The 26951-nt window shown below is 37.2% G+C and overlaps 1 protein-coding gene across 1 annotated transcript; it reads right to left on the reverse strand.

Moving 5' to 3' along the window:
• Positions 1–129: 129 nt before the first annotated feature.
• Positions 130–25592, reverse strand: TOP2A (DNA topoisomerase II alpha). Its single transcript, XM_060134568.1, has 35 exons — positions 25484–25592; positions 24458–24613; positions 24151–24241; positions 23671–23734; positions 22352–22497; positions 22061–22158; positions 21593–21805; positions 21076–21249; positions 20786–20887; positions 20534–20671; positions 19040–19178; positions 17868–18025; positions 17442–17567; positions 16688–16798; positions 16438–16543; positions 16237–16346; positions 15891–15983; positions 15369–15483; positions 15157–15278; positions 13789–13937; positions 11798–12029; positions 11475–11609; positions 11150–11350; positions 10777–10972; positions 8781–8872; positions 8513–8677; positions 8305–8388; positions 7239–7421; positions 6844–6934; positions 3551–3703; positions 3208–3331; positions 3048–3091; positions 2488–2628; positions 1850–2049; positions 130–1195 (listed from the first exon to the last, which is right to left on the reverse strand). Exons 1-35 carry the CDS (start codon positions 25502–25504, stop codon positions 1067–1069), a joined length of 4602 nt encoding a protein of 1533 aa, XP_059990551.1. The 5' UTR covers positions 25505–25592; the 3' UTR covers positions 130–1066.
• Positions 25593–26951: the final 1359 nt, after the last annotated feature.

A 26951-nucleotide genomic window follows, 5' to 3' on the forward strand; every position in this document is an offset into this window, starting at 1 on the left:
CATTTTACAGTGAAGAGTGAAGAAGGATATATTTTAGACTAAGGAAAAGAGTGTAGTGCAGGGGGAAAATGGGCAACAATCACGGGTTGCAATATCTACAACATTTTATTAAAGCACAAAATTGTTGGAATTAAGCTAAATAGAGAAAACATAGTAAATAGTTACGAAAAACATTGATAACACCACTCAACTCACACACATATAACGAATGCAGGAAGGTCTTAAAAAGTTTACAAGTTGAAAATTATGGAGATTTCCTCAAACTGGATGTAACAGCTCGCTGCTGAGTATGGCATCAATATAATATATAAGATCTTTGAGAGAATGCTGTCCCCGACTCTTCTGCAATCTAGTGCCTCCTAGAAATTTGTTCCTTGGGAGATTCAGACTCACAGGCAGCCAGAGGGGACAAGTCAAGAGTTGAGATAATCTCAACTTAGGGTCTAATTTTCTTCATCTAATTGACTGTGTTGAGGTTATAGAGACACAGCCATGGTGTTTTTCTTCAGCTCATTCAAAAAGATATGAAGAATATGAACAATTTTTCACTGCTTAAAAATTCAGCACATAAAAGGCTGAGCGAGAAGTATTTGGTACTGGAACTACATAAAGTTCTATCTGATGGAAAATTATCTATGAAACTAAGATAAAACAGAGAAACTCATCATGCTGTATCTCATATTTTCAGAAAGTAGGCAGAGTAGAAACTTTTATGTCAAAGTGCTCCAATTTTAGCTTAATGAGTGGTCAAACTACATTATGCTGAAGTGACCACACAACTGCCTCTAGAGCCCAGAAGAACCTAAAATCAGATTTAAAAGGCAAAAGAAAACAGACTCAATACATATACAAAGCAGAGAAAAAAACAATCCCACGAGACGGTCACTACTTAGACAGTATTATATAAAGATAAGGGACACTTGGGCTCTACTTCACTTTGATGGTTCTGAATTAAAACTACCTTCCCCAAACTAAATTCAGAGGGGAAGAAACTGAGAGATTCACATAAATTTAAAACCAGTCTTGAGCTCAATAAGACAATTACTTAAAATAATCACCTCACATTTTAAAACAGATCATCTTCATCTGATTCTTCGAGGTACTTTATAGGTTTCTTTGTCCGTCCCGATTTTGCCCGAGAAGCCACAGCTGAGTCTAAGTCCAGGTGGAAGTCATCACTGTCCTCCTTGGGTTTCTAAAAGAGAAAAGCCCAAGTAGTTTGTACAATGTCAACCTGACAGCAGAATTTCGATGCAAAAAATATATCAACAGACTACAACTCAAGGAGTTTTCCACCTTCTAATGAGTAGTAAGAAATTGGGACTTCCCTGGTGGCACAGGGAATCCGCCTGCCAATGCAGGGGACACAGGTTCGAGCCCTGGTCCGGGAAGATCCCACATGCCTCAGAGCAACAAAGCCCGTGCACCGCAACTACTGAGCCTACGCTCTAGAGCCCGCGTGCCACGACTACTGAAGCCTGTGTGCCTAGAGCCCGTGCTCAAAAAGAGAACCACAGTGAGAAGCCCGCGTACTACAACGAAGAGTAGACCCTGCTCGCGGCAACTAGAGAAAGCCCACGTGCAGCAATGAAGACCCAACGGGGCCAAAAATAAATAAATAAATTTTTTAAAAAAATAGAAAGAAGGAAAGAAATAGACTGAAGGCAACTCTCTCATTGACTAATTAGTGGCATATTTAACTTTTTTACAACTAAACTACATAGAGTAAAAGGCTAACGGACTATGGGATTTAAATTTATTTCCTTAAAAATGTGCCAAATTATTAGGAGCAAAGCTTGGTTATGTGCTTCAAAATACCTACAGCAAAAGGACTGACTAGGATAAATACCTTGCTTGTGACTGCTTTAGAAATCATTTTCTCAAAATTAGAGTCGGAATCATCAGAAGTGGACGGCTTCCTTTTGCGGTGACTCTTGGTTTTGGGGGGATTAGGCTTTTTAGAGACATCAGAATCCAAGTCTGGATCCTTTTTGGTTCCTTTTGGTGCAGCCCTTTTTTTGGCCCCTGTAGTAGAGGTGGAAGACTGACCTGCAAGTGAACACAGGAATTTGTCAGGGACACTCTTAGCTGAATTGTTCCCACAGTGAACCTTCTTTAGCAACCTGTTGACTGCTTATATTTAACATAGGAAAAGACAACCTAACAGAGATGAAATGCATTAGAGAATCAAAGTATTCTTAAGCATATGATTTTTTTGTAGGTATATGCTTCATGTTAAACATTTGCAACTGTTTCTAACTCCCATCCCTGTCATAGAAATGAGCTAACTAACACCTGGCATTTTGAGAAACATACTATTTTTAAACCTTTTGACTAGCAATTTTGATTATGAAGATCTAAAGATTTGTTTTCAGTTGGTAAAGGCTTAATTTCAATATAGTAAATTTGGGGAATAAAAATTGAAGCTGACTTGTGGCAGCCAGTAGCTAATCCCAGTATTAACCCATCTCAAAGACTGAGGCTCACTTTTTGCTGCCGTCTTCTTCACTGTCACGTTCTTTTTAGGAACAGGGTTTGTGGTTTTAGTTACAGCTGGGAAATCAGCAGCAGGAGAGCTTGGAGGAGGTGGTACATTATCCTTGGCATCATCAGCGTTAAGGTCCGTTACTTCAAATGGAAAGGAAAATAATACATATAAGCAATACATGAAAATCTGTTTACTGCTTTTGTCCCTGCTCTGAATTTCTATTTAAACACAAAGTCTGTGACTTTCCTGGAATATTTCAAACACGCTTTTATAACTCTGTTCTAATTACTGAGTTCTTCATGAGCAAACAATAAGTTTTTGTATCTCTAGCACCTAGCATAGTACCTGGCAAGCAAATGATTACTTTTAGTACATTTAGTTTAAATGTAGAACCTATTTATGTGCAAAACTAAACCTAATGAACAATATCAATGTAATGCTAACAAGAACCCACATTTATTTTCAAAGACAGGACTTGGATAATGTAGGCCGGGTTAGAAGCCGGGTGGACCTGAGTGCTCCAATAAAGCAGACATCTCACTATTTTTACTTAACATACCTGATGTGGCACTTTTCTGTGGCTTCAGTTCTTTGTTAGTATGTCTAGAATAATAATAATAAAAAAATCCTGATGACCAATTCTAAATGTGTCAACAAAGAATATATCATCAGCTATTAAAAACAATCATGATAAAATCCCTATTAGAGAGGATACTTACTTTGGGGAAGTTGTGGTCCTAGGTGGACTAGCATCTGATGGGACACGATCTTCATCTTGAGTGTTTTCATCAAAATCTGAGAAATCTTCATCTGAATCCAAATCCATTGTGAATTTGGTTTTTGCTGTTAAAAATATACATATACAAAGAATCAAAGAGGATAACAGGAGAAATATTTAATCCACAGATTAATATAACATTTCCTGAAGATATAAGCTTCAGTTTAATCTTCTAAAAGATGTTTTAGTTTCTCAAAAATGTAATTACTGCTCTAAGATATAACAATTTCTGGGATTATGTGCCTTGAAATAGATTGCCCATTCAAATCTTCACTCTTCCTTACTTGCTGCTCTCCGTGGCTCTTTTTCTCGGGGAGGGACATCAAAATTACTTTCGTTACTGTCTATATCTGATTCCGAATCAGACCAGGGGTTTCTCTTTTTGGCTTTCTTGACTGGTTTAAATGGCAATGTAGTTTGTTTCTTTGTCTTGGTACCTGGAAGGGAGATAGGAATTAACCATGTTTACATATTCTTTGACTCACTTTTCTCCATCTATCATCCATCCATCCTTCAAATATTTATTGAACTCTGTGCTAGTACTGGGAATAGAATGGTGAACAGAGAAGGACATAGTCCCCCTTTCTGTGGAGCTTATAGTTTGGTTATCTAATCCCATATATAATAATAATCCCACATGGTATATATGTTTACATAGGGCATGTAGTATGTATGCATATGTATATAAATAAGAGGGTTTTCCAAGAAAGAGATGCTTAAGTTAACTAGTTGAAGGGAGTTGGATGACAAAACATTCCAGTTTAGGAAATAATATGTACAAAGCCCTGTGAGAAAACATAGTGCACTTAGGAAACTGAAAGAAATCCATTATGGCTGGAAAGCAGAAGTCAGAGGGAGAGTGGCTGGTCTTTTTTTAAAAGTCTTTGGCTGCACCCCGCGGCATGTGGGACCTTAGTTCCCTGACCGACCAGGGATCGAACCTGCGCCGCCACCTGCATTGGAAGGCGGAGTCTAACTACTGGACCACCGGGGAAGTCCCAAGAGAGTGGCTGGTCTTGTTAAGGATTTTGTTTTAAACAGGGAATCAATATGACCAGATTTGCATTTTAGAGTTCTCTCAGACTGTAGTGTGGAGATGGGAAAGGCACAAGAACAGATGCAAGATCAACAGAAGGTTACTGCTGAAGTCAAGGCGAGGGAAACAGCTCAAAGGGAACAGAATGGCTGGGCCCGAACCTCGAGGAGCATTTAATGGCTGAGTTAAGGAGGTTTAAAGTCACTAAGTCTTGTTAATTCTTTTCCTCAAATGTCTCTCATACCAATCCTTTGCTATTTATTTCCCTCATCTAGGCCCAAAGATAAGGACAGACTCCTTATTGATCTGACTTAGTCCTTTCTTCATATTCTTCCTTCATACACCTACCTATTTCATATCTCCTAGTTGAATCTAATCTTATCCACCCTCCTCCAACAACCTGGTTTTCTAACTCTCCATAATCTGGTTTAACTATTTTCTACTATTTTCCACTCTGTTAAGGGGCCTTCTCATCGTCCCATGCATATTATATGTCCATTTGCCTTCTCCCAGTCTAGAATACCTAAATCTTACCCAATCTTTAAGACTCTAAACCAAGTTTTACCTCTTTCACAAAGCCTCTGCAATCTACATGTACCCACACTGATCTCACCTTTCTCTAAATCCCTACAATGGCTAGTATGTACTGCTTTACCTTTCTTTCCTGATAAACCTCTTGAGGGTAAGCGCCATGCTTCCCCACTTCTTGTGTCCTCACAAGACTTGAGATAGTGATGGGAAACGTGAATGTTCAAAATACTTATCTGATTCACTGCTTTTATATGCTAATTGATTGCTAGGTAGGTTTAAAGTTAAATATGTGCTGCATTATAAGGCCAATATATAATTTTCCACAACACAGCACACACAACATACTTTTATTACTTCTTTTTAATACTAAGATGTTTCCAATTATTTTATTCATCTTTGTATTCCCCACAGAACTGAACGTTATCTATCAAAAGTAGATACTCAAGGATAGACATATACATCAATCAATGGAATAGTTAAGAATCCATAAATAAACCTTAATATTTATGGTCAATAGATTTTTGGCAATGGTGAAGACAATTCAACAGGGAAGAAGGTTTTTCAATATATGGTGCTGGGTCAACTGGATATCCACATGCAAAAGAATGAAGTTGACCCCTTCCTTATGCCATATACAACTTAATTCAAAATTACCTAAATGTAAGAGCTAAAACTAAAAACTCTTAGAAGAAGATAAGGGGTAAATCTTTTCTTTTCTTCTTTTTCGCCATGCCGCACAGCTTGTGGGATCTTAGTTCCCCAACTAGGGATTGAACCCGGGCCCATAGCAATGAAAGCATGGAGTCCTAACCACTAGACTGCCAGGGAATACCCTAGGGGTAAATCTTAATGACCTTGGATTTGGCAAAAGATTAGATATGACACCAAAAACATGAGCAACAAAAGAAAAAAAGAAGATAAATTAGACTTCATCAAAATTAAAAACTTGTGCTTCAAAGGACACCATCAAGAAAATGAAAAGATAATCCACAGGCTGGCAGAAAATATTTGAGAATCATATATCTGATAAAGGTCTGGCATCTGGAATATAAAGAACTCTTACAACTAACTCAACAATAAAAAGATAAATAACCCAATTAAAAAATGGGCAAAGGATCTGAATAGACATTTCGCCAAAGAAATATAAAAGCCCCAAAGTGGAAACAATTCAAATATCTAGCAGCTGGCGAACAAATAAATATAATGTGGTATATTCATACAATGAAAAACTATTTGGCAACAAAATAGAATGAAGTATTGATACATGATACTACATGAATGATCCTTGAAAACATGCTAAGTGAAGAAGCCAGCCACAGAAGAACATATTATATGATTCCATTCATATGAAATGTCCAGAATAGGCAATCTAGACACAGAAAGTAAATTGGTGGTTGCCTAGAGGGAGGGGGAGTTGGGAGAAAATGGGGGGTGACCAGTAATTGCGTACAGTGTTTCTTTCCAGGACAAGAAACTGTTCTAAAACTGAGTATACTAAAACCACTGAATGGTACACTTTAAATGAGTGAATTTGGTATGTGAATATCTCAATGAAGAAGTTAGAAAAAAGTAGATATTCAGTAAAGGCATAATCAAATGGTTAACAGAATTTTTACTTCTATGTAATTTACTGAGTGAGTGTTAAGTATATCCCAGGCATGGTGTTGAACTCTAGGGATAAAACAACATGACTAAGATATGGTGACTGTCCTCAAGAAGCTTTACATATGAATATATTACATATATTAAAACCTCATAACTGGCTAGAAAGTGAAATCTAATAAACTGAACACTTTCTTTAGATCCCAACAAAGTATTTCATTACAAAATGATCTCTTCTAAAATAAATCAAATCCCAAGGACAATGTTAGGGAAGTTCAAGTATACTTCAGATATAGCCCTTCTTCATGTACCTCAATAAGAACTTTTGAACATCTATATGGAACGTACTAGGTAACAAACATAATTTAGTCTCAACTCTATATGATTTTCCTTAAAATGTTTTAATACCTGGTTCTATTTTCTGTTTCTTTTCTAATCTCTGTTTTAGGCCTTCTATTTCCATCCCATCCTCTCGAGAGCTTCCTTCAGTATTTTCATTCTAAAAGACAGCAAGACAAAAATGGTTAAGTTCTGCCCGTTTATTATTTGGAATAATATAAGGTCAAATATACAAATATATATCTGTCAAAGAGTGATTTTTTTTTTCTTTGTATTTTGGCTAAGAGCTCTGAATAAAAAAGGGTATGGGTATGACTTTTTCAAGATACTTAAACATTAAAAAAATCAGGCTCATAAGAAAGGAAAGTTATGATGAGTATGGGATTAGAAGTTTTATGATTAGTTCAATTTTAAGTGGAAAAATACTTAAAGTGTTTTATGTATAATGCTTTCAAGAGTATTACCTTAATTTTTTTTTTAATTTTCTTTTCTGCCTCTGCTTTCATCTCTATGGTCACTTGGGGGATGACTCTTTTTCCACATGGAGAAGGCAAAACTTCTGCCCTTTGTGTTTTTTTCCCCTTTGCTTTCCCACCTTTCCCAGGAAGTCCTATTTGTTCATCTTGTTTCTCCTTTGCTTCAACAGCCTACAAAAGGTTGATATAAAAAAGCAAGTTTAGGGAAGAGATATGGGAACATATGTATAACTGATTCACTTTGTTATAAAGCAGAAACTAACACACCATTGCAAACCAATTATACTCCAATGAAGATGTAAGAAAAAAAAAAAAGAAAGCAAGTTTATAAGCTAACAAAGACATTACAGCATCGATGCCACTTTATAGGGACAGAATAAAAGGCAACGGTTAAACTGATTTCAATTTGTTACATCTTAACATAAATTTGTGATAAGCTGTTCTATCAAGTATACCACCAATATTAAGGCATACTTTGTAAACTCAATTAAGAAATAAGAAAGGATGTGATTCCAGTAATGTACATTTATCCAATCAACTGATTACAAGCTGGACATCCAAACTGAAGTACAATAATATAAATCTACATGTTAGGCCTTTTATCTTAATTTATGAAATACTTTTTCTTATGTTAAGATAATACTGGAGAACAAACCACATTAGCAATTTTGGTAACAGAGGATCTCCTGAAACTACTGATTAGCTAGCCCTGAAGGAAACTATTTTTGTCCTTTCAGGTTTACTTGAGGGACTGGGCTGGTTTTCTTCCGTGTTTGAATTCTCTTTATCTTCTCAGTCCCAATAGGTGAAAAATCAACTCCTGCCCTTTCCCCTCTTTGTCCAAAAACTTTTAGGTAGTATGTTTCTTGGCACCATTTACTTTATTCTAACTAGTTTCTAACAATGTTATTTTATGTGTTATCTTGGAATGTATCTCCATGCCTCCTATATTCTTTCTATTGCCAATTGTGAAATTTCTTGACAAAGAGGTATATTGCTAGAATACATTATTTCATTAATAAAAATTCTAACACAGGCATTATAAACTACATACCTCCAGCTCTTCAACAAAAGCAGCCAAGTCTTCTTTCCACAAATCTGATGGACTCTTTCTCTTTAATGTTTCTAGCTCTTGCTCCTTCATAAGATAGTCAGAAAATTAAGTTAATTTATGTGCATAAACAGCATTTTCCCAAAGCACACAATTTACTTTCACCATTGGAATACAACCAAGCAACATGTACTATCCATCAACAACTCACTTTTTCATTTCTTAGTCTGCACAGTTCATCTTTCTTTTCCTTGGTTAGATACCAAAGAGGCATATCAAGAAGGTAGTTGAAGGTTGGTCCAGAATCTGTTACAGAGTCACTCTTTTCAGTTTCCTTTTCATTGTCACTCTCTTCATTTTCTTCTTCATCTGGAACCTAAAGGAGAAATTAAAATGTAGCTTTAATAGGAAATGTGAAACATAGACATTAGACTATACATAGTCTTTAATAAGACAGAAAATGCTAACCAAGAAGTTACCTTTTGCTGGGCTTCTTTCCAAGCCTTCACAGGATCCGAATCATAACCTCTTTGAATCAGAACTTTAATTAATTCTTTCTTAGGCTTGTTTTCTGTTTAAACAAATGTGAACAGAGATAGTAGTTTTGAGCAATATTTTAGGAAAGGGATAAGGTTTTACCATATTAAGTGAAAAGATTAAAACTGGAGATTAAACTGTCTTCTTGCATAAATTTGTACATCCTGGTGGATAGTCAAGTCTGCTCCTAAACCACTGACAAATGTAAATTACCACAAGGGGGCAGTCAAATCATATATGAGGTAGTGACTTAATCATAACTTGAATAACAAGACAATCAAAACCTTTATTTCTAAAAAAAAAAAAAAAAAAAAAAACCTTTATTTCTGATAAATATTGACCTCAATTATATTCCCTGGTCTTCTATTTATTTATTTTTATAATTTATTTATTTATTATTTATTTTTGGCTGTGTTGGGTCTTCACTGCTGCTCATGGGCTTTCTCTAGTTGCGGCGAGCCAGGGCTACTCTTCGTTGCGGTGCGCAGGCTTCTCATTGCGGTGGCTTCTCTTGTTGCGGAGCATGGGCTCTAGGCACGCGGGCTTCAGTAGTTGTGGCACGCAGGCTCAGTAGTTGTGGCGCACGGGCTTAGTTGCTCCGTGGCATGTGGGATCTTCCCGGACCAGGGCTTGAAACCACGTCCCCTGTATTGGCAGGAGGAGCCTCTCCTGTTGCGGAGCACAGGCTCTGGACGTGCAGGCTCAGCGGCCATGGCTCACAGGCCCAGCCGCTCGGTGGCATGTGGGATCTACCAGGACCGGGGCACGAACCCGTGTCCCCTGCATCGGCAGGTGGACTCTCAACCACTGAGCCACCAGGGAAGCCCGGCAGGAGGATTCTTAACCACTGCGCCACCAGGGGAGTCTCCTCTCTGGTCTTTTAATTTCAACACCCGAGTGGGCAAGTTTTTAGTGCCACTCATTCAGACATTGATTTCTCTTGATTATAGTCCACTATAATGCATTTGTTCCCTTCTTTCTATAGCACCCCTCTCCCAAAGTTTACTGCAGTCAATTTGTTAGACTTTGAGGGACACTGAGAGTTACTAGTTATAATAGAGTGAGGTTTTGAGTACCACCTTTCATCAATTAACTTGATATAAGTCACACTTTTAGGCCCTCTATATTTACTCCTCAAGAAGACTGGATAGTCTCTAGTATTTCCTAAATTCCAGTCAACTAAATACTTTTTACTTTTTATTTTTCCTTGAGTCATATCCAATATTACTTATTTTAGCTTTGTCTTAAGCAATATCATCTGTGAAATTAGGGGACTGATATGCCATCGTTATTGTATTTTAAAATATCCATGAAAATGAACATGTAACTACTAAGTTAAACATTTTCATGTACCATCAGAAAATGATCCTGTGATCACTGGTAACTTGTGTTGTCATGTTTTGGGACTTGCTACTACAACCCATAGTTACCTGGCTTTTCTAGTTTACTCTGGCCAGAGCTGAGCCATTTCTTTCAACCCTCCAGCTTTATTCAAAACTGTTTTCTTCCTGGTTACTTAAACTCTGATTTAGTTGCTTCTAGAATGTCTTAAAAAAATTCCCTTAGACATGACTTTCAGTCTTGAGTATACCATTTACTTATAATATAAGCCATTTAAAATCCTCCTTCCTTTTTTTGTTTTTCTATCAGACTTATCTCTGCTCTTTATCAATCAGTTTACACAGGGACCTCTTCTAGCTCTCTGTTCTCTTCCTGTCTAAATGTTAACTAAATCTTGATTTCTCAATCTAGGAAAAGCTATCTCTTTTAAACTATAAATGCTAATTTAGGTATTTGAAAGAAATACCTGTACGTGTAACCAGTGGAAATAAACGGATTTTGCCCGCCCTCTCCATCATCCCTCTCACCAAAAATGTTTAAAGGAAGTGAGGTACGATAGTAATTTTAGTACAGGAAGTTATTGTTCCAAAAACATACCAATGATTATTTTGCCATCTATTTTCTCTAAGATAAAGCGAGCCTGATTATTCAGTTTAGCAGATTCAGCGCCAAGCATTCCTAGAAGCCATTCTTTTCTTAATCCATAATATTTAAGCCTGAGTTCAAAGAAGTCTCTTAGAATATCCAACACTGTGTCGTATTTCTTTAAACAGCCTACGTGGTCAAAAAGCACCTAGAAAAGAAAAACAAGATTGGAGTCAACAACAGATAAATTGGCTAAACTTTAATCGTTTTAGAGAAATGACTTTATCCTTTGAAACTGTAAAAGTAGCCTAAGATATCCTTTTAAAATTGATATTAATCTTAATATAAATGGAAACATACATATTTCTCATGAAACAAGACATACCATAGAGTTGCATGTGAGACTAGTTTGGAGTTTGAAGACTTTGTGTAGTCCAACTCTCTCTGCCTCTGCCAGTTTTTCTTCAGTCATCTTCACAACAAACTTCACAGTGGTGTCTGTGTGGTATTCCCTATAATCTGTTATCAGAGGGGGTGTCTTCTCAGTGCCATTCAACATGGGTTCTAGAACCTGTTCTTTATATGTCTAAAGAAAGAAATAATCCTTTTGTAAGTTTCTCAAACATAGGCTCCTGAATATTCAACAAACATCAGTATAAAAAATGTTTCCCCTATCACAAAAATCAAAAAAGAAACCCATAATTACGTACCTGGGTCCATGTTCTGATGGGAAGCTCTGAGATTTCAATGGTTGTAGAATTAAGAATAGACATTTCACCACTAATCACATATTGATTTGGAGCCAGCTCTTCAATAGTACCCTTGAAGTTCTTGTAACTTGGAAGCTAAATTAGTATTTTAAAAAAGAATATTTTCTAAATGTGATACTAAAACAAATCCCAACAGCATTAAACAATAAATCTAACATTAAGCATGAAATAAATTTTCTATTTGTGTCTTCTTTAACCATATCAACTGCTGAATTGAAACCAGAGGAAAACTAATAAGGTTCCTAGTACCACAGAATAGTTACCATTGGCAAAGGTTCTTCTCCATCCATCAAACGTCTGATGTTATTCACAACTTCACGAACATCGAAGTTGGGGATTTTGCAGGACCACCCAGTACCAATTCCTTCAGCGCCATTTATCAGCACCATGGGTATAATAGGAATGTACCATTCAGGCTCAACACGTTGGTTGTCATCATATAAAAACCTTAACGTGTGATCATCTTTTGGTGGAAATAACAACCGAGCCAAAGGGCTAAAGAAAACAAACAATGTTATTTTAGAAAAATATTGGCTTTGACACAACTTTCACGGAAAGAACATATGTTATCTCCGATATATACATGAAAATTACTTTGGCTTTACTTGCTGACTAATATTCATTTACCAATATTATTTATTGAGTACTTTCTACATGCCAGGCACTGCAGATATAAAGCCTCAGTCTTTGAGGAGCTCAGTACAGGGAGATATTCTAGTACAGGCATTTTGTCAGGTGGTACGGTAAATGCTAAATAGAAAAATAAAGTAGCTAAGATTGATTGAGGGGATGCTAAGGAATGGTAAGCACTTTCTGATAGGATAACATTTGAGCAGAGAAGAAACTGAGAGAAAGAGTACTGCAAGCAGAGGGACCAGTAAGTCAGAGGCCCTGAAGGTATGTTTGACTATAGGCAAAGAGGCCAGGTGTGTTTGAAGCAGAGATAGTAGGAGATGGAATCAAAAGACATGGGGAGTGGGAGCACATATCATATAGGGTCTGGTTTGCTAAAATAGGGCTTTAGTTTTTCTCTGAATGAAGAAGTTGGAAGGTTCTGAACCAGAGTAACCTATTTTAAAAAATCAACTGGCTGCCAAAAGAAAGAAGAATGGTAGAATATAATAGTCTGTATGAATATAATGAATGGGGTGGCTTAGTATTTTTCCAGTGTGGAGCCCACAGGGATGCAAGTGTGGAGAAAAGGAGTCAAAGGTAACTCCAAATTTTGAGCCTGAGAATTAGAAGGATGGCTTTCCATTTACTGAGAAAGGGACTAAGGATATGGTTTTGAATTTAACGTTTGAGATACTTATTAGACATCCAGGTGGTAAATGTTGAGAGGGGACATGAAGTTTAGAGGGTAGGGCTGGAGCTATGAGACTGGATGTACGAGGTACCATCCATGGATGGGAAGGCAGTATAGTTAGTGGAAAGAGATCTGATGAAGGAGCCCTAGGGCAGGCCAGTATTTGGAGGTTGGGAAGATGAGAATGACCCAGTGAAGACTAATAGGGAGGAGAACCAACAGTCTGGTGTCTTGGAGGACAAATAATGAAAGAAGACTTTCAAGGATGGAGTGATTACCGTACGCTATGCTGTTGAAAAGTTGAATAAGATGACAGGTGAAAACTGACCACTCATAATGTACTTTCCATAGACTTGTAAAGGAAGTAAAATTTCAACTTGTGGTATTTAAGAAGAATCAAGTTCTTCTTTACTCCGGCTCAAACTCTACAGGGTTTCCCAATCGTGGCACTACTGCCATCTTTGTTCTTTGCCGTGGGGGTGCCGCCCTGTGCATTACAGAGTGTTTAGCAATATCCCTGGCCTCTGCTCACTAGATGCCAGTGGCATGGCTCCCTAGTCATGACAATCAAAAATGTCTCCAGACATTGCCACATGTCCCCTGAAGGGTAAAATCTACCCTGGTTGAGAACCACAGCTCTATATGGAGAAAGAGAATAAAATAAAAGAAATGGGAGTAAAAACATTTATAGTTTGGCAAGGAAACAATACTTCTAAGGGATACAAAGGCTAAGCTATCAAACTGAAATAGAATTTTGACTTTCTACTCATTGCAAAGAGTAGCATAGTTAAACTTTAAAGAGCTAGTTTTAAACAATTAATAATCCAAGCATCTGCATCAAAAATCTATTTTCCGATTAACTGGATTTTTCTATTTTTGGTCAACTAAATCTCACAATACTTCAAAATTGGAAATGGCAATTCACAAAAAAATCGGAAGCATACCCACCTGAGCATTGTGAAGATGTATCGGGGACTAGCAGAATCCTTGCCACCATGCAGCCTGGTACCAAACTGACCAATGGGCTGCAAGAGGTTCAGATTATTGCTACCCACAAAGTTCTGAGCCAAATTGATAATGGTCATCATTAGTGACATCTGTGGGTGGGGGGAAAAAGATTCATTAATCTAATCTGTAGTCTCTCAATAATAACATGTTTGTTATCATGAGTGTGTTTCACTATAATCCTGTAAGGTTTTATGAAGTGTAGATATTTATTGGCTTTTCCCAGATAAATACATGGCAGGAGTAGTACCCTAAACCTAAGAATTCTGGCTCCAAGTTCAGGGATCTTGCCTTCCAGTAATTTCTATCAAGTCCTACTCAACCTTGAAGGTATAGCTCCTCTATTCACCCTCAGCAGAATGAAATATTTCCTCCTTTGTGTGAAACATTTTGCTCATTTCTATTCTAGCATGTATCACTATTCTATAGGGGTGTGTGTGTGTGTGTGTGTGTGTGTGTGTGTGTGTGTGTGTGTGTGAGATATAATCCTCTGGTTAAACTGTGATTATACCTTAAAGGTAGAGAACATGTATGATTTATCTTTGTATACTTGGTACATGCTAAGCATTCAACAAATGTTTATTAGGTGAACACTTATTGAGTACCTGCTATATTTTGACTGAAGCAACAAGCAAGACAATCATTACCTTTAAAGTTCTAGAAACTTATAGGCAATCTAATTCTTTAAAACTGTTTTACATAATAAATGCAAAAAAAGCAATTTCAATTACAAAATAAAAAATGAACAGGTGTATGTCTGTATTGATATAAAGTCAAACAATTTAGACATATATGAAAAATTGGAAAGTTGCCCTTTCCAATTCCCAGTGATAACCAAAGTTAACAATTTGGAGTATATCCTTCCTTTAAGTACTATTCTGCCTCTTTTTTCTTTTCCCTCACCTGACAATAGAACATGGACATTCTTCAATGTTAGTACATATAGATTTACTTAAGTTATATCACTGATTCCATTCACAGATGTGTCATAATTTATAATAATTTTCCAATTGATGGACACTTTCCATGTCTAAATTTTGGCATAACAAATTTATAGCAAACATCACTAAATCTCTTTGAACACAGATCCTTGCATATCTTTTGATCTATTACAGTATCCTTACAGGAACATTATTTTTATAAACAGATTTGTTAGGTCAAAAAATAAGCAATTTTATAGTTTGATATATTTCACCACATTGTTCTCTACTATGGATGTATAGCTTATAATTTCATCAACTGTTTGGAGAATGACTTTGCAAGTATTTCTGCTGTAATGCTTTCTGGAAACATTATAGATTATGTGTTTACCTCACCATGATGATAAGAGGACATCTCAGCTACTGACCCAGCTAACTGGGCAACCTTCACCTCTCGCTTGTCATTCCGTTTGAAACATGTAAACAAAACCTTTCTCTGACCTGGCTTCAAACCTTTAAAATGAAAGAAGTGCAAATATTAATATCCTCAAATTAACCACTTCAGGGCATTGATTCCCATCTTATGATAAAAATAGAACTCACCATCCACCATAGATGGGATAGACCTCTCATTATCAGAATTTGAGAACAGGATAAGTTCCTTATTTATGAAGTCATTATATGTCAGATATGTGGTAGTTTGCCCATATAAGTAATCCTGAGGAACCAAAGAGAGTATTACATGATCTAGTTTAAAATAAAAAATATCACTGGTCTTAACAATGCTTAATACAAAAATAAAACAAAGCACATGTTAGCATTATCACTTCTATGATAATTGTTAACTCCCTCAAAAGCAAAGAATTATGAAGTATTTTATATGTTTTAAAGACAAAATGAATTTAATTGCTGCACAATCAGGAAAAAAGTGCATTGACTCTGTAGTTTCTTTCAGGTCCAATACATTTATACAGCAGTCTAAATAAGAATAAGGATATTTATAAATAGTTATCCATTAACTTTTTAACTGAGGTACTTATTATTCAGTAACTTTAATTTGCAATAATGTCAATTCTAAAGGTAATAAATAGTACATTTTGTGAGATATATTTAACATTTTTTTACCTCAGGAAGGCCAAGTAACTTTCGTTGCCTTCTATCTTCCATGAAATGAGTTAACCATTCCTTTCGATCATCTATCTGTTTTTTGCTAAAGGCCTACAAATTAGAAGATGAAAAAGATGTCACTGGCACGAATAGGTTCCAAAATATTTCTTCTATAAAAAGTTAACAAATAAACAACAAAAACTCAGTTTCTAAAATATCTGGCTCCTTTCTTTGGGATATGCTTACTAAAAACAATCTATTTTATAAAACATTTTATTATATGAAAATTTAAATGTTTCAATTGACTAGTTGAAGCATTGATTTCTAAAACTAGAAGGTATGTATGAAATACACTCAAACTCACCAGGCTGATTGCAGCATCATCTTCAGGACCTGAATATTTGAATTGGATACGATGTCTTTTCATATCTGCAAAGTACTCTTTAGCTTCTTTTGATGTGCTGGTGCCCAAACCTACAAAACCAAGAACACCAAGTTACTCCATATAATATTGTACAATGGTATATAACAAAATGAGAAGTTCTATGTGAGTTTCATTTCAAACCTTTGTAATACTTGACTTTCCATTTTTTATGATTTGGCGTAGAATTCTTCCATTCTTCAAACTCAGGAAGGCTATAGAATGCCACTTCTTGCTTGTTTTTAGACACCTGAGGTAAAAAACACATTGCTGTGGCTTTCCACACTTCTGGGTCCCCTGCATACCATCATACATCACTGGGGTTATATGTGTATCCAGGGTTGAGGAGTAGGGCCTTAAAATATCCATTATGGTATCTTAGAAATTAGTATACCTTTACAATGGGAGTGATAAATTCCTCCAGAAAACGATGGTGCAGAAGAGAGGGCCAGTTATGATGGATAAAATTAATCAGCAAGCCTTTGATATGGGAACCGTCTTGGTCCTAGAAATATTTGGAAAGCCAAAACACAGAAGAATTGTTTAGAAACTAAAAAGATTATGATCGACTTACTGGTAATTTCTCAAAATTTTTTCTATGGGGATTAAAAAAAAGGCTATTCAAATTCAGACTCACTTAACTTATATATGTAATATACATAAAATACAAACATAATATATCTTATTAGATGTGGATTAAAAATAATGAACAAAGCTCCAGTTAAGTAATTTCCTTTCATGGCAGAAAAGCAATGCAACAATAAGATGTGTTTAATTTAGGTTAACAATCTAAAATATTTGCTATCGGGCTTCCCTGGTGATACAGTGGTTAAGAATCCGCCTGCCAATGCAGGGGACACGGGTTCGAACCCTGGTCCTGGAAGATCCCACATGCCGCGGAGCAACTAAGCCCGTGCGCCACAACTACTGAGCCCGTGTGCCACAACTACTGAAGCCCGCATGCCTAGAGCCCGTGCTCCGCAACAAGAGAAGCCAACGCAATGAGAAGCCTGTGCACTGCAACGAAGAGTAGCCCCTGCTTGCTGCAACTAGAGAAAGCCAGCACACAGCAATGAAGACCCAACACAGCTAAAAATAAATAAATAAATAAAATTTAAAAATTTAAAATATTTGATAACAAATCTGACCTGATCTGTCATAATCATTATCTTCCCATAACGCAGAGTCTTCAATGAATCTTCATCTTCATAGTTTTTCTTGTACTGAAGACCCACAATCTTGATTATATTGTTAATTTCAGCATTTTCCATTATCTGAAATGGATGTATAGCCAAAAATGTACTATTTTGTTTATAAACTTTAAAAGAACAAAGAATTACAACAGTATATGTTGCTTGGGTTTTCTTGAACTCCAGTACTTTGAGTTACTAGCCTATATGTCAGTAAGTCAGAAAGATCTGTTAAGATATGCTATAGTGTACCCAATTTCCTAAAATAACAAAAAAAATCCAAGGTGTATTTCAAAATGCCCAATAAAGGAATGAAATACAAGCATGAAGTCCTGCATTATAAAATTAGATTTAGATTCTGAAGATAGTTTTTATATATTCTACCTGTTTATGAGAAGCTTCTCGAACATTAAGCATTTTTCCTCTAAGAGGGAAAACCCCGTACTTGTCTCTCCCAACCACACCAAGGCCTGAAACAGCCAAAGTTTTAGCTGAGTCTCCCTCTGTCAGGATAAGTGTACACTCAGTGGAGTTTCGGCCTCCTAAAATAAACAAATTAATATTAGCACATTTAGTTCAACCTCAAATATACTAACTCAGACATGTGATAAAACACAAATAATTTACAATTCATAACAAGTTGGCTGAGGAGTCAAATGGAGGTAAGTAATTAGATCCATAGTTTAGCTTAAGTTTGTAATAAAGTCTTAAGTTTCTTAGACTAATTTCTCATGACAATTATACTGTTGCTAAACATTCATTTAATCATATTACATTTAATATATTTGTTGGTGATGAGGTTTAAGACATGCTACCCCAAAATATGGCACCTTGGCATACTGAATACCTTAAGCTGACAGAATTTTGAGAAAATGGTAGAAGCAGAAATATCTCCTGACCTCCCCGTTAAACTTCGCCCCTGAAGCATGTCGTAAGACCCTCATGAGGAGATGCCCTCTTTATACCTGGTGGAAAGGAATATTCTAATCCAAGATTGAGGGTCGCCAAGAAGAATCTGAATGAAAAGGCCTTGCTAAGTTTCCCCAAGTTTACTATACTTAGCTCATAATCATTATCCTATCATATCTTTCCACAACTTTCCACTCTTCATCAAAACTAGCATAAAACCACTTAGGTTTAACCATTTCTTTGAGTCTGCATTTCCTTACAATTTTCTGGTGTCACAAAAAATCATATTAAATAAATTCACATGCTTTTTTCCTGTTAATCTGTCTTTGTCAGTTTAATTTTCAGAGATAGCCAGGAACCTAAGAAGGTTGAGAAGACTTTTTTCTCCTCTACATTAGGTAATAGATTACTGTAGAAACATTCTTGTTTTATACCCCCAAATAATCATCTCAACACTACTTTTAACAGCTAAAAATTGAAATGACCCAAGTGTTCAATAACAGGGAACTGGTTGATTTTTAACAAAGTACAAATATTCCATTGAGTATTAAGTGTCAAGGGAAAAATACCCACAGTATGCTGTTAATGAATAAAACAAATAACTGAACTTCAAGATTTAAAGTTTGGAAACATGATTAAATGTGTACCTGCATCATTGGCATCATCAAGTTTGGGAATTCCTTTGATTCTGTTATGTTTTACAGCTGAACACTTCTTGTTTAACTGGACTTGGGCCTTAAATTTCACCCAGTTTAGTATGCTTTCTACAATACCACAGCCAATTGCCTGAAAATGAGAGGATTCATGTTAGGGAAGAAGAGTTCTGTCAGAAATCTGGAGTACAAATGAGCTCACACAAAAATAAAAAGAATTCAAAGATGAAAAGAGGTAGAAAAGTAATGTCTGGATAGAGGGTGGCACATCTTCCTGCCTCAGGTTACCACTACTGAGGGAGCTGGTTCCTTTGGGTTCATTCATTCAATAAATATTTACTGACTACATACTTATATTGTGCCAGGCACTGAGCTGCATGTGGAGATCTATTGGTTAAAACAAATTAGACATGGTCCTTGTCCTCAAGGAGTTTAGTTTACTATAAGGAAGACAGAAATAAAATGAGAAATTACAAGTGTGACAGGTGTTACAGGTAAGTGAAAAGCATGTTATATATAGTAATGCATGTCCAGTGTTATATGGGAACAAACTTAGGGAAAGAAGTAGAAAGTAAAAGCTTTCCTAAGGAAATGACATTTAAGACCTAAAGTAGTTGGGGACTTCCCTTTGGTCCACTGGGTAAGACTCTGTGCTCCCAATGCAGGGGCCTTGGGTTCGATCCCTGGTCAGGGAACTAGATCCTGCATACATGCTGCATCTAGAGTCTGCATGCCGCACCTAAGAAGTCCGCATGCTGCAACTAAAGATTCCGCATGCTGCAATGAAGATCCCACGTGCCACAACTAAGACCCGGCACAGCATGCATGCATAAATAAATAAATAAATATTTTTAAAAAAAAGACTTAAAATAGCCAAGTGTAAAGCATTTCAGGCAGAGTAATCCTCTGCCTGAAATGTGAAAAAGCTCTAAGGAGGGGAAGAGTACTCTGCTTTTGAGTAATTTAAAGCCAGTAGAAGTGAAGCTTAGATAATGTAGGAAAAGTGGTACTGAGATGAGGTTGGAAATGGCAGGGTCTTGCAGGCCAAATTAAGGAATTTGGATTTAGATTTATGCAACCTAGTGGTTAGTTGGGGCCTTTGACTAAAACAGGAAATAGTTTTGTTTTCTGGGGGTGGGGGAGTTCCTTGTATGGCGATCAGTTAGTACGGAGAGAACTAATTCAGTTTTGGATATGTCCACTGAGAGCAACTTTAGGCATTCAGTGCTCGGTAAGCAGTTAGATGGGTTAAATTCAGTAGTGATCTAAACTGGTGACATGTAATGGGTAAATATAGATGGTGTATAGATGGTGTATAGATGGTGATTAAGGGCTTGGTAAGACCTGGTAAGAGGTAAGAGTTGTTTTTTTATTTCCTTTTCAGAGTGAGAAGACATGTGGGAGGAAGCTTTATTTCTGCAGGGCTGAGAAGGGCAATGGAAAATAAAGGAAGGTGCTTCTATTTTTTATTTTCCTCTAAGTACTCACAGCTTTGATGAATTTTTCACTCAACGGGCACGTTGATCCAAAGCTCTTGACTTGTAAAGTCATGTTCTCTTTTGTCTGGGAGTCGAAGGTTGGGTTTTCAATTAAGGCGTTCACAAAAATCCACATGTGATTTTTTACCTGCAGTAAAAGTTGATAATAAATCACTAAAAACTTACTCATGCCTTGCTTTATTTATAGCCTTTCTCCTCTTTCTTGACTTTAGAAAAAGAACACTGCGTTAAAGTATCATACCTGATGTGCTTTTACTGCAACACCACCCTTGTTCTTTTTCTTCACAACATCAACAAGTTTAGTCACAATCTGATCAGCTACATAATCAACATGTCTGCCACCCTAATGAGGAAAAATACCAAACTGTAAATTCATTACCCTCAAAATTATAATAATAAAACATTAAAAAAAATCTAATTTAGCTTCCTTTATGCCAAGGCAGCCAAATATTCAAGTTCATTTTATAAATTTAAACAATAATACTTATATGTAAAGGTAAATCATGATTAATAATTCAAAAATAAAATTACCTTGGAAGTAGCAATGCTGTTGACAAAGCTGATTTGCTGAAAGCCTTTTTCACTCATTGTTAAACACACTTCCCACCTGGGGTTTACTTGTTCATGGATAATTTTCAGTGCATTGCCAGTTTCATCTACCTTATCCTTCAGATACATATCTACATAGCTACGGAATCCTTTTATCTAAACAGGAATTAAAAATAATAGTATGAAAAATTTATTTAAAGTAAATTAAAAAGTAGATTGTAAAGATTTTTCAAAACTAATGAAATGGTGTTCACTGATGGGCATAAGAGGATGGTCATTAAATGACACAAAAGGATTTATTTAGGAGATTCTTTGAGAAAGACTTTAGTGAACTTAAAATGAGCTAACTGATTTAAAAAAATGTAGCATAATGTTTTCTTTACAGGAACATATTTGAGAAGTGGTTAAGAAAAATATATGGGATGGAAAAAAAAAAATCAGCATTGCCTTTGACAATGATCTCAATTCCCTCATTGCCCACAGCCAGGAAAGTACTTACTGGAAGCTTATTTCCATTGAGAAAGACCTTGACATCTTTAGTGGATCCAGCAATATCATATGCTCTTCTAACCATCAGTGCAACAATATCTTTGTCTAGGCTTTGCATTTTAAACTTAGACAAATCAGGGTGGAAGGTAATACATGTATAATCTTCTCCACTAAAGGGCTTGAGTTCCATCTCACCAGCTCTCCCCATGTTATCCCTCCATGTCTATGGAAATAAAGAATAGAGGAGAGAGAAAAAATTCAAGTAATCTCACAAACTAGAACTAAATAACGCAAATTTACAAGTCCTAAAAAACCCTCCCAAACAAACAAAAACCAAAACCCCCCCAACCCCCCCAATATATGTTTATGAATAATTTCCCATGATGTAATAGCTTATAAATTATGTCAAACCATTAATACCAATATAAATTGCTATAGTACAATTTATAATCAAGGCACAAGATACCTATTTACTTGCCTGTTTGAACATTTTCTTGTATTCTCTACTGGCTGTTTCCACAGTAAATTTGGTACTGAATATGTTACACAATTTGGCTCCATAGCCATTTCGACCACCTGGGCAAATAAAGGTAAAATACTATTTAATTGTTCTTATCTCATTAACAGCTTTATTTCTTAATCACTGGCAATGTTATTCAATTACAGAGATTTATTTCCATGCTTTTAACCTTTATGCCACAGACAGTCATTTAAAAGATGTATTTTTTTTCAGCAACAAATATGTTTTTTATTTTCCTCAATACTCTACCCGTTACTTTCTTTTCTTCATCATCATAGTTACTAGAAGTTAGGAGCTGTCCAAAGATGAGAGCTGGGACATACATCTTCTCAACTTTGTGTTCAACAACAGGAATACCTTTTCCATTATTCCATATACTAATTAAATTATTCTCCCTAAGAAAAGAAGAGTGAAAAAAATTTTTATAAAACAGATGTTAAATTAGTGCTTAATATTTTTTAATATTTAAATATTATTATCTCTAAAATACATGAGTTCACAAGTCTCAATTTCTTTATGACGCTTTTTCATATATACCTTTTGAACATCGGCATGCTTAGTTCCTAACACTCCTGAAACAGGAGCCAAGAGAAAAACAATAAATCAATCCTTTTCCAACACCTGAGCAGACACTGATAATATTGAAAAAATAGGAAATTTTAAAATGTTAGGATAAACAAAGGGAAATGATTTATGCCCAATGGAAAGAAAAGGACAAAATTTGGAAACAATATTATTATATCACTTTTAAGGGGATCATCTGTACTGTCCCAGCACCCTTAGCTTTCCCACCCAACAAAGTACATTGCAAAACAAATATGAAAGGACATTATTAACTGTAAACTTCCCTGCTCGCCAATAAAATGCTAAAAATTTATTTGGACTTACTTATCTCTTAGTTATTTTAATTCTAAGAAGATAATATATTTTAGTTATAACCGGAAACCAACTATGGTTCTTATTACAAATAGTACTGAGTATTATCTACAAAAAAGACTAACTAAATCTAGCTTAACATTTTTTAAAAGACTATGATATCAAGTCCTTAGGAGCATTTGAGTACATCATTAACACGTTTCCCAAAAAGAGTCTAAAGTATAGTTTATGTTATAACTCATCAGGCTAATAACAAGGGGAAGCAACACCCTGACTACCCACAAAGGGGGACATTTATAAGCAGAAATGTTAGATCAAATTATTCTCTATCACCACCTGCTGGTTTACTATTTGAATAGCATCATGAGAAAAAGTTAACAGCTATAGACTCCAGAATACTTAGAGCAGTTAGTGGAGATGCTTACTAAAATATTTAGGGATGAAGTGTCATAAAGATTGTAATTTATTTTGAAATGATTCAGAAAAAATATAGATGGGGCAAATATGGCAAAGTGTTGATAACTGTTGGATCTAGATTGTAGGTATCATAGATTGTTCATTTTAGCCTTCTACCTTTCTGCACTTTTGCAAACTCCCATTTAAAAAAAAGCCAACTTTACTATAAATCAAAGTAAATGCAACTAACAGTAACAATGAGCTATAAAAAACAAAAGACTAAGCAAGAGACTTACGGGTCAATTGTGACTCTAATACAAGACATTTTGGGGTCCCTTTGTTTGTTGTCTGCAGCATTGACTGAAAGAAGATAAAATACACATTGGTAAAAAATTAAAGTATTTTAAAAAACATCCTTTAACTCTAAGACATAAAAAGAAAAAAATCTCAAGCAGCACAGGAATATCATTAATGAGGTTCATTTAGCAATTTTTATTCATAGGCCTGTTTCTAGGAAAGAAGTCAACTTCCTAGATTCCAGTAGACTGCCTCACCTTTGCCAACTGTTGTTTGAAAGGATAGGATTTCTGGCTACAGAAGGTTTGCTAGGAATGACACTTCTTAGAAAGGATCTGACCAGTGGACCTTTGTATTAAAGCATATACTCACCTGCATATAGCTGATTCACTTTGTTATACAGCAGAAACTAACACAACATTGTTAAACAATTATATTCTAATAAAGATGTTTAAAAAAAAAAAAAAGAATACACTCACCTAGAATCTCATCAAAGATTTTGTACAAACCAGGAACAAAAGTGACTTCCCTACAGTTAATGCCAATATCTTCATCGTAAACCCACATTTGCTGGAAATAAGGCAAAGAAATATGGTTACTTTGACCATATATCTATTCTATTTTACCATCATGACTACTGTAAAGTCTTCTGGATTAGTAGGATAACATACATGATAGATTAGGTCAGTTCCAGTGACACTCCAAGTAAATGAAGTACAGAAAATTAACCTGGAAAAGTATACATTTTAACTACTTAGGAACTGCATTTAATTAGCTTGGTTTTACCTGGGTCACTGATTCCACAGAGCCAATGTAGGTGTCTGGGCGGAGCAGAATATGTTCCAGTTGTGTTTTCTTCTGATAGATTCTTTCAATAGACAGTCTTTTCTTAGCATCTTCATTTTTCTTTGTTTTGTTGACTTGCATATTGTCATCTACAGGCTGACAAGTTTTTAAAAATTGAAGAGAAGGTATTTTGAGTCACGGGTTTATCAGAAGCCATAAACAAAACACCTATCATAGTGATCTGCTTACACACACTATAAGAAATCACAACCTTTTAGTAGTTATCAGTGGAGTTGACATCGTTTTGTACAAACATGGCAGTTTAAGTTACTGCAGCCAGGTTCCCAGGCGTCCGTTTAAATTGACATATTATTTTGCCAAGTGTATCTGACATGGAAATATTTTTACGTGTTAGACGCCATCAATAGCATACACCCCCTTCTTTCACCTACTCCACACATATTTACTGAGTGCCTACTAGGTCCCAGGCAAATAACAGATTCTAATTCAGCAGCAGCAGCAGCAGTTTGCGAGGCTATGGGTCCCATCCTTTGGGCACGTTAACGTTTTGAGCGCTGGAGGGATGTATTTTGAGCACCTCGGGGCTGCCGGCTGCACAGTGGGAACCCTGTGCCTTGCTCTGCACCTTCCAAGGTCAGGGGCGTTCAATCCCATTTTCAGCCCCAGGTAGAAGAGGAGAGCATCTGTCTGTGCCGCTTAAAGCCCCACGCGGACCATGATCCCACCGATCTACTCCAGGACTAAGTGAATTCCTAGACACAGTAAAAACACAACTGCACACCCTAGAAGCCAGGTTAGCCGATAATACTTCGCTATTAGCACGAGAAAGGGGTTTCAGCCTCTTCGCGATCACGCCGAGCCCAGGGGACCCCGATCGACGCGGAACACCGACGCCCAGTCAGCCTCTGCCGGACCACAGCCCAGACGCCTCCCTCTCTCACAGGCAGCCGAAGGGATGCCGGGCCGCGTTGAGGCCCCGCGACGCGACCCTTCCGCGAGCCGTACCTGCAGTGGTGACATCTCCATGGTGACGGTCGTGAAGGACGGCTCGAGAACCCTGCAAGCGACTATGCCGGAGCAAACTGAGACAATCACGGAGCAAACCTCTTCTCCACAGACGTTCGTCGGTTAAGAGAGCGCTTCCACTCCGGTTTGAGCTTTCCGCTAGCCCGCCCAAACCAGGTAAGCCAATCCCTGAGGCGCTCTCACTGGCACCGATCCGAAAAGCCAATCAGAGCTGTCCTTTTATATCCACCAATGAATGACTGAGCTGGCCGGGGGCCCGTTCGAATGAACCAATTAGACAAGGGAAGCGGGACTAGAACACATTCAAAAGGCACCACTCGGAATCGTAGCCGAGAGACGGACAGGGAATCTAGCCAATGACGGGGGCTGGCTTGTTCTCCGTGTGTAACTCTGAGGAGATCCGCTGTGGAAATGGGAGGGGTTTTTCTGAGGTCCGAGCTGGGGTAAAAAGAGAAAAGTAGAGGGTATGTATCCCTCAGGAGCTGCTAACGTCTTTCAGACCACCGAAATCTAAAAACCGTCCTCCATCCTGAGGTTTTTTTTTTGTTTTTGTTTTTTTTTTTAGCGACAAGAACGGGAGTCCTAGCTCCGTTTCCTGAGGAAACAGCGCCGGCTTTCTGGACAGACACCCCGTGATTTGGTTCAGTTCAGCGAACAGGCTCTGGCGTCTGCCTCAAACTCCGTCCCCACACCCCCCAACTTTATTTATTTATTTAATAAATGTATTTATTTATTTATTTGGCTGCGTTGGGTCTTCATTGCTACGCATGGGCTTTCTCTAGTTGCAGCGAGCGGGGGCTACTCTTCGTTGCAGTGCGCAGGCTCGGTGGCTTCTCTTGCTGCAGAGCACAGGCTCTAGGCGCGCGGGCTTCAGTAGTTGTGGCACCCGGGCTCAGTAGTTGTGGCTCGCGGTCTCTAGAGCGCAGGCTCAGTAGTTGTGGCACATGGGCTTAGTTGCTCCGCGGCATGTGGGATCGTCCCGGACCAGGGCTCGAACCCATGTCCTCTGCATTGGCAGGCAGATTCTTAACCACTGCGCCACTAGGGAAGTCCCCCAAATTTATTTTTTAAGAAACAAAAGCTGTATAGTTGGTGGGTTTTCGTATAATAGAAGGGCATAGAGAGACCACACAGAAGAGAGAGCAGCATTCCAGGCCCCGGGGAAGAGCGGCGTGGGGCTGCGACTGGTCAATCAAAGGGAATAATTTATAGTCACCACCTCAGGAGTTGAGGATGGTTTAGGGGCCATTCTAAGACCATAACTTTTCCCTCAGACGGCCAGCAGGATGCCCTCGTACTTGTTACTTTTGCTCTCCTCTGATTTAAATTCCCTGAGCCCTGCAGTCCAGATTTGACGAGGAAATGCCAAAGACGTTTACTCTGACGTCTAAATGTTTGAATGGGTTTCTTCTGTCCTCCTCAATCCACAAGGTTAAAATGACAAAAA

The sequence above is a fragment of the Lagenorhynchus albirostris genome, chromosome 20 (genome assembly GCF_949774975.1).
Source record: "Lagenorhynchus albirostris chromosome 20, mLagAlb1.1, whole genome shotgun sequence".
NCBI lineage: Eukaryota > Metazoa > Chordata > Mammalia > Artiodactyla > Delphinidae > Lagenorhynchus > Lagenorhynchus albirostris.